The sequence below is a fragment of the Grampus griseus genome (genome assembly GCF_964374135.1).
Source record: "Grampus griseus genome assembly, chromosome: 5".
In the NCBI taxonomy this organism is placed as follows: Eukaryota; Metazoa; Chordata; class Mammalia; order Artiodactyla; family Delphinidae; genus Grampus; species Grampus griseus.
The window spans coordinates 131805628-131818257 of record NC_138998.1 but is presented as its reverse complement, the minus strand read 5'-3'; the positions used below and the strand labels follow the sequence as shown (position 1 = coordinate 131818257).

The window sequence follows — 12630 nt, the reverse complement described above, 5'->3', positions numbered from 1 at the left end:
TTATTAGAAAGCCACAAGCCCCCAAACCAATAGGAGCGACAGGGAGGAACGGTAACAGTTCTGAGACAGCTGTGGGTTTACCCACATGTGGAGATTGGACACGACCGTAAGTGCTTCTGGTACCAAATACCAGCTTCTGACCAACTGGTACCCCTGGCCCTGGGCCAGGGACGACCCGTGAGGGCAAGGCCCGGACAGCCGCTTCTGGAGTGTGGCTGAGAGTCTCCTTCCCGCCCAGAGAGGAGGCAGGAAAGGAAGTCTCCAACGCTCCCCTCCCTCCTTTCCTCCCCGGTATAACCAAGGGCTGCCCCGGCCGTGTGAGGCCAAGTTCGCAGGGAAACTACAGTTTTTAGAATCACCTCTTTTTCGGGGGAAGGGGGTTTGGAGGAAGGGATGCACGTAGCTGTGCCTTCATATAAAACGGTGTCTACCCGAGCAGCGCTGTTTAAAGCCAGAGGGGGTTGAACCAGGTCCCGGAGCAAATGCCCCTGTCACTCCCCACTGTGCAGTGCGCGCCTCCACTGCTTCCGTTCCTGGGTGCTGCGTCCTCACCATTGCCCCCACCCCCAGCCCACGGTGCCGCGCTCCTCCTTGGAACTGAGCTCCCAGGGCCCAGCGCCGGCCAGTCCTTGCTTCCCCGCAGCCTCCGCCCCCCACCCGCCCCCTCCCGCCCCGCTCGCCAGAACGCGCCTGCACCGGCCAAGCTCACTTGGCGTCGGAGGTTAGGCGCGGCAGACTGCCGGCGCCCATGGCCGACACGTGGTGGTGCGGGGGCGGCACCTGGCACATGCTGCAGGGGCAAGGCATGCCGCCCCAGTGCTGGAAGCCGCCGCCGCCCCCGCCGCTGCCGCCCGCGCCCCCCAGCGGGGCTGCCGCCGCCGCCGACGGAGACTTGAGCAGGCCGTGAGGGGGACGAATGGAGCCGACCGACGACAGGCCGGAGCCGGGCAGGGAGGCGCTGGACACCGCGGCGGCGGCTGCAGCGGCGGCGGCGGCCGCAGCGGCCGGCGGCAAGATGGGGTGGTGCACCGCCGGGTGGTGCGCCGCGTGGGCGGCGGCCGCGGGGTGCGCGGTGGCGGCGGGCAGGGGCGCTGAGTGCGCCAGGCCGCCGCAGGCCGATGGGTGGAAGCCGGCGTGGTGGCCGCCGTAGATCTCGCTCACCAGTCGCTTCATCTCCTCCAGCGAGTTGGTGAGCATGAGGATGTAGTTGCGCGCCAGCAGCAGCGTGGCGATTTTGGAGAGCTTGCGCACCGACGGGCCGTGCGCGTACGGCATGACCTCGCGCAGCCCGTCCATGGCGATGTTGAGGTCGTGCATCCGCTTGCGCTCGCGGCTGTTGATCTTGAGGCGTAGCTGCTGCAGCTCGGGCTCAGTCATCTGTTTCTTGTCCTTCTTAGTGGACGACGCGGCCGCTGACGACGTGGACGACGAGGTGCTGGACGAGGATGACTTGAAGCCACCGCCGCCCAGCTTGTCCCCCGGGTGCGCGCCCGCCGCGCCCATGGCTCCGCGCAGCTCGGCGCTCCGCTCTGGCGGGCAGTCGCTAGGCGTGGACGAGGACACGGTGCCCCCCGTGAAGCCGCTGCCCCCACTGCTCTTGCTCCGGGCGGGCAGGAAAAGGTCATCAGGCTCTGGCGACGACGGGCGGCTAGACACCAGGCTGGCGTCCGAGTCCATGGCCCCGAGGGATAGTCGCAGCTTTCGCAGGGTCCTCCCTCCCTCGGTCCTCAGAGCTTCCACGGACGCCTACTGTGGAGAGGAGAAGAAACACGAGAGAGGTAGAGATCAGAATCGAGACTGAGATCGAGAGGCACTCGGTCAGTGAGACAGAAAAACTGTTCCCGCCTGCACCGCAGCGCGGGGTGCAGGCGCGTGTGGCCGGTCGCTTCTGGTGCACCTCGCTGTCTCTGGCCTTCCTTCCTGCGGCGTGCAGGTGCGCTAAAGTCATCTCTTTTTCCCTCCCTGCTACCTCACCCCGCTCTCATCCACAGGTGGTTTAATCCAGGGAGGATGGGGTGCCCCTCAGTGAGGGTGGCATTTCAGGGTTTTTATGCCTTTTATTAGGAATGGGGAGGCAGGATCTCCAGGGCTGGAATGAAAGAGTGTCAAGTGAGGGCTTTTCTTTGGGAAGGTGGAGATCTAAATAGAGAAGTATTTATTTGGTTCCTCAAACGCATCCACCGTATCTCCATCGACAGCGCGCAGCACACACACGCTCATAGGCCGGCACCCAGCGCCCGCGCCGGGCCCAGATTCCACGCGCTGTCTCCGGGGCCAGCCGGGGGCTCGCCAGCTGACCGGCACTTGGGCAGAAGAAGCTATTGTTGCCCCGACTTCTCGCTTTTGGGCGAAAGGTGTGCTGCGGTCACTGTGGGAAGGGTCAGAGCAGCGAAGCCGCTCAGGAGAACAGGCGGGCAGGGGAGGGATCTGCGTCCCCTTTAACGGAGCTTCCCGGGTCGCAGCCGAAGTGAGGGGCGTCTGTCCCTGGGATGTAGGCTGGAGTTGCTGGGGGGCGGGGACACTTACTGTGGATGCAATTAGAGGAGCTCGTTCCCAAAAGCTGCAGCAGAGAAGCGGCCCAAGGCGCTGATGTCGCGTCGGTCTATAATAAGCATCCGCACCTTTCCCGGCTTGGAGGGTTTTTATAACCCGGTGGCAGCGGCGACGGCGGCGGTGGCCGCGGCGGGGGCGGGGAACAAAGTGCAGGTCCTGGAGGGGCCACCGCGCCAATGAGCTGGGCCGGCCCGGGGGGCTGGGAAGCTGATGTCATCGGGGCTAATTCCGCTCAATGAAACTCGCCGGGCCGGGCACACGCCTCCTCCCCGCGCACAGCCAATGGGCGCCCGCGGCCGGGAGATTCTTGGGGAGGGACTGGAGCAAGGACCCCGAGGGGGCTGTGAGAGGCTAAGGGGAGGCGGAGGGCGGGCTCGCGGGGGAAGTGCAGAGGGCAGCGGTTGGGACCGAGGGAGAGAGGAGGGAACATGGTCAAATTTCTATTAAAATACAGGAACACAAAATCAGGCTGGGAGATGGGACGGGACGGGATGGGGGCTCTGCGCACAAACTAACCTGATACACAAGGCGCTCGAATCTTGGGGATTCGCGCGGATAACCCTGGCGACCCAGGAGCTGGAGCTGGAGTCTCCGCCCTTTCTCTCTCTCTCTCTCTCTCTCTCTCTCTCTCTGTATGTGTGTGTATGTGTGTGTGTGTGTGTGTGTGTGTTCTCGCCACCTGTTCCCACCTCCTGGGTTTCATCAACACGTGGGCATTTTGAGCTGCAAACGTACAAGATAACCAGGCTCAAACCTCCTACTTTCCTCGCACTCTAAGCGCGCCTCTAAGAGGTGGCGGCTGCCGCAGCTCGGCCGGCGGCCAGTAGCGCCCCCAGCTGGGTGCAGGGCCTTGCGAGGAAGAAGGCGGGGAAGAAGAGAGGGGACCGACTCCAGAACGGTGTTTTGAAAAAAATCACACTCTTCATAAAGTTGACGGTGGTGTAGACACAGGGACGAGGTATTTCCGCATAGTAAGCACGCTAACACAAGGGGAGAGTCGAGCTCAGAGCTAAGCATCCCCTCACAGCACGGGAACCAGGTGACGGTATTTTCTGCACCATCTTTGTGGTGGTCACCACGCCATGGGGTAGGGGACAAAGCTGTTTTGTCTGTAAAAAGAAGCCTCAAGCCTGGGCGAAGACCTCTCCACACCGTGGGCCAGACAGAAAGATCCAACCGCTTGCGGCCGCGGTGGATCACGTTTTACCCATCGCAGCCTAGCTCCCAAACCTGGAAATCCTTGACCGTGAGGAATTCAACCCGATCTGGAGAAGCGCCTAACTGAGGTAATTCCGTGTGGTACTGGCACCTCCACCCATTTTACAGATGGGAAAATCAAGAGACTGTGTCTGTAGCAAGCATACAGGAAAAAAAAAAAAAAAAAAAAAGCCAGCCCTTTACAGCGCAGCCCTCCCTGTACTGCAGATGCGAGCATTGGTGGTTCCTTTATAGTAGAGGCAGCCGCCGTCTCCCTAACCTCAGACATTTTCACTAGTTGAATTTCTCACACCCATACATTTCAAGTACAGAGGCTTGTTTCTTCAGATCCAGGACACTAGACCTTTATACTGCAGACACACAAACGCGCCTCAGCCCTGTCTCCCAGGGAGTGTTACCGGCCTCTGGTTACCTCCGTTATTTGGGAACTTTTAACTTGCATGTACGGCTTTAAAAAAAAAAAAGACAAACAAATAAACTTAGCGAATAATTCGCCTTCAAGTAGGAAAGGTACAAAATAAACAAATACAAAAAGAAACCCATATTATTGCTACCAGCTTCTGGATAAGTCTTCCAGCCCCGTCTCCACTAGAAAGCCAGGCGGGCTTTCCCCCAAGCCCCAGCTCGTGCCTTCTGGGGAATTATTTTTCAACCCGCGCGTTTCCCAGCTGGCTCTGCAACCATCCGTTAAATATGTATTTAAAACATGAAGAACTGAAGCGTGGAGATGTGTCGTCCACCGGTCACGGAGCATGACCCAGCACCGTTCAGTTAGGCGAGTCTGGCACTTAGAAGAACGCAGGGAGCGGGGGTGGGGAGCTGGCAGAGCCCGGGTATTTGCGGGTCATTCCTTGGGCTTCCCCCAGCCACCGACGGTGAGGACATTCGTGGGGCTGTGAGCTCTGGGCCACCAACCGGGGCGTGGACTTGTGAGCACGCCAGTGTATCTAATAAACACCAGCAGGCGCAACGAGTGCGTGCCTGGGTTGCAGCCGCTGAGGTTAGTCCAGCCGGCGGCACGTGTCCTGGAGCCCCCGTTCCTTTTGTTGCTTTAGCCACCGGCGGCCGTCCTGCATCCTGCGCGGTCCACGAGAGTGCGCGGTTCTTTACGCCCTTGTTCCAAAGCCTGGAGTCGGAAGCAGGGGCGAAGATGGCGGGGGGGGGGGGGTCCCTCCTGGCACGGCGCGGGTTCCGAGCCTGGGAAGGCACAATCCGGAGGCAGGAGAGCTGGCTTACTGGCCAGGTTCCCGCGTGGGCGCGCGTAAGGACGCTCCGGGCCCCAGCGCCGCGCCACCGAGCCGAGGCAGTGGTGGCTATTCGGAGGCGGTGCACCGGCACCTCGCGATCCTCACTCCCCACTTCCGGAGCTCGAGCTGGCAGCTCGAGGCTGCAGGCCCCTTCTCCGGGCACCCTTCCCCAACATCCTCCAGTCGCCAGAGATTTGCTCGGGAGGTGGGAGCGGACTGTGTCCCCTGGGCTTCTTTAGCCCTTGGGCAAGTAGTTTGCTGAACACTTCTCGCTCCGTCTCCGAGAGTCCTCCTACCCCCTCCAGGAATAATCAGAAACTAGAGCTCGGCCAGTGGTGCTTGCTCTCTTGCGGGTCCTCGAGGCGGCCCGGCACTTGTCCAGGTCTTGCGCCCGGCGCCTGGTGTGCGCGTCCTGGGAGTGTCCCGGGCACCGCGGTTCCCACCCGCGCGCGCAGCTGGGCCTCAGCCCCTTCCCGCGAAATTGAGTGCTCACTTGCCGAGGCTAATGGGCCCGGCTCCGGGAGTTCCTGGCTGGTCCAGGCGTCCCGGAGCTGTCGGCCTCCTCCGTCAAAACGGAAGACGTGTTTTTCCCTCTCCTTTGTGTTTCCCTCCCACAAAAGGCCGGGTGAGTGTCAGGCCGGCCTTTGCTCAGCCGCCTGGCGGCCCGGGAGGAGCTGGTGCCAAACGGGCCGGGGCGGGCTGGCGCGGGGCTCCAAAGGCGCAGACCTCCCACTTCTTCCCGGGTTCCTCCCGGGCCTTTCTTTCCTGTTCTCGCCTTTCCCTTCTCCGAGTTCCTGCGCACATTCAGGCAGCGTCTCAACCCGGGTGCCAAGGAGAGCGGCGTCCTTTCGCAGGGCGGTCCGGGGCTGGTGGTGGGAGGCAAGGCTCCCGGAAAGAAAAGAAAAAAGATTGCAGCCATCGCTCCTGGTTCGGAAACCAGAAGGGGAGCGGAATGTTAGCGTTTGGCGTCCAAACGTGAGCGATCAGACCGCTTGGAAGGCAGAGCTCTGCAAACAAATACTTTGTCTTCCCTGTGAGACTCAGTGATCAGAGTGGTCCGGGTCATCCCCGGCCCCAGCGCCTAGCACAGGACCTGACACGTGGAGGGTGCTTGGTAAATACTCTGGAATGCACACACGTGCAAATATGCACGTGGGCTGGTGTGAAAACAAACTGGTAAAGTTCATGTAAATGTGGTGGAAGGTGCGTGTGTATTTCTTCGGGCTACACAGTAAACCAGGAGGTCTGTAATCTGGATTGCTGGGGATATGGGAGCATTTAGAATGACAGGGGTAGTGACTTCCACCTAATGGCCACTTAGAGGTGATCTAAGCTGTGCCTAGTGGGTCTGGCAGATTTCATCTCATTTCATCTCTCCCTGACCTAGGAGGGAGGTATTACTTACTCCCATTTTACAGATGGGGAAACTGACCCTCAGAGGAGTGTGGCCATTTGTTCAAGGTCCCCTGAGCAGAGGGGCAGGTCCCGGAAGGCAGCATGGTGATGGAGCCAGTGAGGTGGTGGGCATCCAAAACTTAGGAATCTCGGGTTGTCTGCTCTTGGCCTCAGGCTCTCATTCCTAAAATGAGTTTCTAGAAGCTACTTGTGGCCTCTAAGGGTGTGTCTGCCGTGAGATTTGAGAAGGGGATGAGAGGGTTGAATGATATCCTCCCTTTGTGATTTCTTTATTCTGCTAATACTTGTGACCGTGAGGCTTTGAGAATAAAGGACCCCCTGCCCTGGCTTGGTTCATGCTTAGATGTCACCTAAACGGAAACAACAAACAAAACAGCAGACCACCCCCGCCAAACTAAAAGCCCCTTCCCTCCAGTCAGTCCCTGCATCTGGATCACCCGCCCCCCCATCAAGCCCATGACTGTCACCTGCGCCTAAGGATTCCTGCCATTGAAGTTAACATGCCCCCCAAGTTCGCAGTGGAATGAAGTTGGGATCGGACCAAGGAATGACCCAGAACTAACTTTTATTGATCTCACCTTACAAACTGTTATCTTACCCAAGTTCTGCAAAAGCCCTTTGGTCTTAAGAAGAAGGAACATTGTTCCCATTTTACAGATGAAGATACTGAAGACTGAAGATCAGGGAAGGGGCTGAGTTCAAACTCCACCCACAAGATCCCAAGTCCTAGGACCTCAGCGGCTCAATCCGACACCTCTGTCCACTCTCTCCCGCCATCCCTGAGATACTAGGCCACTACACCCTCCCCCCATTGAGATTAATCTGGAAGATGGGGGATCAGGGTGAACAGAGAGATGAATCTGGAGAGCGAGTCCTGAGGTGGGGTGCGCTCCACTCGAGTATAGGATGGCATGCACAAAGGGGACCAGGAAGTCCCTGACCCTGCCTGGGGTTAAGACCTTCCATTAGAGGAAGCAACAGGTTTCTGAGTGTGGGAGAGACACTTCCAGGCTACAGGTGACACGTCTGAGAGGCCAGTTTCCGGAGATGGGACAGGAAATGCATGCGTTCCCCTACCCCGTGTGGTCCGGGTGGGGAGCTGCAAGCGTGGAGGGCGTGGAGCCTCTTACTTCCACATACAGAGGGGTGAACGCCTGCTCTGAGCACTGGATGGATGGCCTGCCTTGTTATATTGGAAAATGTAGCAGCATGGCATCTCCCTGTTGTTGCCTTAAGAATCAGGTCCAGAGCCTTTTGACGCCAACTGCCGGGTCCACCTGGCCTCCACCGGCTGCTCATCCTGTCCCCCTTGGAAGGCAGAACTCTGCAAACAAATACTTTGTCTTCCCTATGAGACTCAGTGACCGGAGTGGTCCGGGTCATCCCCGGCCCCAGCGCCTAGCACAGGACCTGACACGTGGAGGGTGCTTGGTGAATACTTTGGAATGCACACACGTGCAAATACGCCTCTCCCCTTCTACCTTCCATTTCTCAGGACCCAGAGTACCTGATGGGCTCTGCTCTTTCCTCATCTTCACGTGCTCCCTCCACCCACTCCTGCCCTTCCTCCGGTCCATCCGGTCTTGTACTAGCCTTTCAGGGATCACCTCCTTCTTGAGACACTATAGCACCCAGAGCTTTCCCTGCTCCCCGTCAGGGTCCACCTTGCTCTGTTGTGAGGGTCTGGCTCCCTTGCAGCAGGGGAGGTCCCTGAGGGTCCTCACTGTGCCCCAGCTCACTTTGCATCCCCGGGGGGCCCAGAGCAGGGAGAGGCCCCAGGAGGGCTCAATAAATAGAAGTAAGTGGTGGTGGTAAGACAGTTACATCCGAAGAGTTTTCCTGGAGTTTCCACACACCACAAAAGACAAAAATAATTCAGCGTCAGGGGTACAACATTGCCCTCTCGTTAAACCAAATTCAAAACTGCCGGATGAGGACCACGTTTGTCACTCCCTGTCATGTGGAGGCAGGGTGACAGATCCCTCCTCCACCCCACCTTCAAGGCAAACAGGTCGTCTTATAATGTGCGGGGGGGGGGGCCCGGACGGAGATGGGCTCAGGCCGCTGCCCACGGGCTTCAGGCCGCGCGAGGACACAGCGGGAAGGGAGAGGCGCGCGGGGCGAGAGGAGACGAGGGCGTCCCCATCGCGGGGCAACGGCGCGGCCGGGGACCCGGGCAGGGCCCTCCGGCGCCCGGTGCCCTCCCCAGGGTCAGCCCGGACGCGCAGCCGGCGAGGGACTCCGCAGCCTCGTCTCCCCGGCCCGAGTCCCGGGCTGCGCGGGGCTGCCGAGCGCACCGGGAAGCCGGGACCCCGCCGCGTGGGCGCCGCAAACTGGCCACAGCTCAGGGCCGATGGCCGCAACTTCCGCCGCAGGCGGGGGCGGGGATGATGGGGGCAGCGGGCAGCGCCCGCCGAGAGCCCCGGGCGCTCTGCACTGCGCGCATGGCCTTGGGCTTGAAGAAGGCGGCGGGAAAGACTGGAGCTGGGCAAGGTCTCCTGCTTCTCCCTTTCCTCTTTGCCTTTCCACTCTCTTCCTCTCGCCTCTGTGAGTCTCTCCCCCTCTCCTTTATCCTTCTGTCTCATTCTCCTCCAGTGCGTTTGGCTGACATTCCCCCTACCCCGAGCGCCCTCACCCCCGTTATTAAAATGAGTCTTGCCGGGCTCCCGACAGCCGGGAACCTCAGGGGGACTCCGTGCGCGCACGTGCCCACCTCTCTCCAGCCTCTTGTGGTCTGGGACCCGCAGCATCAGGGCTGCAGGGAAGCTCATTAGAAACGCAGAGTCGCAGACGCATCCAGGCCCAGTGAGACAGAATGTAAATTAACCAAGGTCTCCAGGTGATTCATGGGCACATTGGGGTTTGAGAGGCGGTTTTCAGTCTTTGGGGGGGGGGGGGCTCATCCTCAGGTATGCTCCTCTCGCCAGGGTCCCTGGGGCTTCCAGTTCCAAACACAGACCCTTTCTGGGACTGACAAGGCTATTTCCTGAAGATTCCACAACCTCTCCCCAGCTTTTCAATAGTCCTTGCTCCCACTCCCTCGACTATCTGTCAAAGAAAATTCAGTAAGCATTAAAAAAAAAAAAAAAAAGATGTGTGCCCAATTGTAAACAAACAAAACAAAACCTTTGAAATAAGAGAAAGCAAAAGTCACCATTAGCCCAACTCTTCTCCTCCAGAACAAGTCACTGTCAAAGATTTTGGTGAAGTCCTTCCAGACTGTATACAGGCTTTGTAACCTGGTTCTTTCATTTCTTAGCGTCTCTTGGACATCTTTCCACAATACAAGATCCACCTGACCCCTTCAACAGTATAGGCCCGCACCAGTCTATTCCCTGTGGAGCCTTCCCTCCTTTGCCTGTCCAGCCCTGAAAAGCCCGTCAAAGCCAGAAACCCTGAAAACAGATTTCCAATGTGTGTGCCTTTGTGGTGGGAGGACCATGGGGTCAGGGTTGCTGCCTGATAAAGCCTGGAAAGTGAGCTCCCCTCTTGGCCACTGCTGGGCTCTCTGCCAGTTGCTGGATCTCCTTGGAGGAGTCTCCGCCCAAAGGTGCAGTAAGGGAGACTGGCTCCCATTTTGCCTGGAGTCAGAGGTGCAGGAAGCGCTGACCCATCCGTCTGCAGCTTGGATTGGCTCAAAGGAGAAAGATCAAAGTGTGAACAGAACATTTCTGGTCTGGAACGGAGACCAGGGCAGAAGTTCTGTGATTGCAGAAGATGCAGGAGTTCTAAACATTCAATTTCCTTTTTCTTTCCCCATTTCCAACAACAAAAAAGGTCATCCACTTCTGAGGCTAAGTGTGAGCAAAGAAGCCATTCTGCTTAGGTCGTATTTACAGTTTGCATCGGAAGAAGGAGAAGGAGAGGAGGAAGAAGAGGAAGGGGGAGGGGGAGGTAGGGATGGGAAGGGAAAGAGGAGGAAGAAGAGACAGAAACTACATCATATAAACTGGATTCCCTCTTTTTTAGAACATGTTTTGAATAGGTGCTATGTAGCACGTGCTTAAAATAAAACTCAAATAGCACAAAGAGTATTTGATTAAAAGTTAGTCTCCCCAGTACAACGGACCTTCCCCCAGAGGCAACTATTGTTACAGTTTCTTGTGCATCCAGAAATGTTCTTTGAAAGTACAAACTATATATTTAAAGATCCCTTTTTTTCCTTTTTCGTACCCAAGTGGTAGCATACTCCATACACTGTTCTCTATTTTGATATTTTTCCCTGAATAGAGACCACTCTCTACCTTACGAGGTGCGCGCGTGCGCGCGCGCACACACACACACACACACACACACACACGCACACGATACACATATTTACAATAATACACTTGCTCATTAAAATGCTCACCAGAGCAGTCAGAGGAGCAACAAACCTCTGTCCGTTCTCAGTGAGGACAAGTACCCTCACCTCAAAATCGAGCATCACAGCATTGGAATCTGGGCACACAGGCTCTTGATGGTACTTTAATGCTTCCCTCATTCACAGAGAAGCTAAGACACTCTGAGCCACAGATAAAGAGAGATCAAGGATCCTCCTACACTGAGTGGAGCTTCTCCACGGTGTCCCCAGAATGGTACTTTCAGCCACTGCCTGAAACTTGCAGGTGAGTCCATTTTTTTCTTGTTGTAATTGCAAAAACGATAGTGTGTCCTATCTGGAGGACGATCAACCAGAGAGATCTAGACAGACAGACTTTAAAGTATATATATAAGACCATGAGATGAAACTAGTCAGTTTCATCTTTATTTGTTGAATAGGTAACATGTTCACATAGTTCAAAATTCAGAAGCATATCATGAAAAGTTTGCTTCCCATTCTTGTGGGCTGAGGGCAGCCACTCAATTCCCTTCCTCAGTCACCATCTCTTGTTTATTCTTCCAGAAGTATTCTATGCAAATTCAAGCAAACACACACACACACACACACACACACACACACACACACACACATGCTCACACACTCCCTGTCGGTCCCACCAGTGCATGCACGTTCTCTCTCTCTCTGTTTCCCTTTTTCTTTTTTTAAAATTAATTAATTAATTAATTTATTTATTTTTAGCTGCGTTGGGTCTTCGTTGCTGTGCGGGCTTTCTCTAGTTGCAGCGAGTGGGGGCCACCCTTCGTTACAGTGCGCAGGCTTCTCATTGCGGTGGCTTCTCTTGTTGTGGATCACAGGCTCTAGGCACGCGGGCTTCAGTAGTTGTGGCACACGGACTCAGTAGTTGTGGCTTGTGGGCTCTAGAGCGCAGGCTCAGTAGTTGTGGTGCATGGGCTTAGATGCTCCACAGCATGTGGGATCCTCCCAGACCAGATCTCGAACCCGTGTCCCCTGCTTTGGCAGGCAGATTCTTAACCACTGCAACACCAAGGAAGTCCCTGTTTTCCTTTTTATACAAATGGTAACATACTATACATATGGCTCTCTACCTTGTTTTTTTCAATTAATACCTGGGAGATCACTTCTTTGCAGTGCATTAAAAGCTTCTTCCTTTAAAAAAGGAAAAGGGTTCCGGTAATAGGCATGTACCATTGTTTATTTAGCCATTGCCCTGTTGAAAGACAAATTTATAATGTTTCTAACCTTATACTATTACACATACTATTACCTATACAATTACAAACGATGCTACAAAAAATCTTGCAAACTGTCATTTACATATACGTAGTATATCATGTGGATAAATCCCTAGAATTAGAATTATTAGGTCAGACAGTCTGTGCAGTTGTAATTTTGAGAGATGTTGCCAAATTGTCACCTAAGTGTTTTCCCAATTTACGTCACAATGTAGAAGAGAGACTGTTTGTTTGACAGCTAATTTAAATGCTCACTCTTATTGTCGTGAATGCAGGGAGAATGTGATCTCTAATTTGGATGTCAGAATAGGTGACAAGCTGACCGCTATGACTCTACAGCATAGACTAATAAAATGTCATTTCCGCCTTCAAAACATCAAGGTACAAATTATAATAGATTTCAACATCTGGTACCATTTATAGTCCTTTCAACGATTCACTAATGACTTTTCCAAGTAGTTGGGTAGAACGACCCAAGTATGCCAGTGCATTGTTTTGTTTTTTTTGCCAGTGCATTATCTCTGCTGAGGAATATTTATGTTTTGAACATATAATTCAATAGATATTTATTGGGCTTCTTTCCTGTGCCAGGAACTGTCCTAGGTGCCAGGGGTCCAGC

The 12630-nt window shown here is 55.7% G+C and overlaps 1 protein-coding gene across 1 annotated transcript; it reads right to left on the bottom strand.

Moving 5' to 3' along the window:
- Positions 1-705: 705 nt before the first annotated feature.
- On the bottom strand, positions 706-1716 carry OLIG2 (oligodendrocyte transcription factor 2; the record flags this gene model as incomplete). The annotated part of the gene is made up of 1 exon (XM_082654714.1): positions 706-1716. Exon 1 carries the CDS (start codon positions 1675-1677, stop codon positions 706-708), a length of 972 nt encoding a protein of 323 aa, XP_082510840.1. The 5' UTR covers positions 1678-1716.
- Between the last annotated feature and the right edge of the window lie 10914 nt (positions 1717-12630).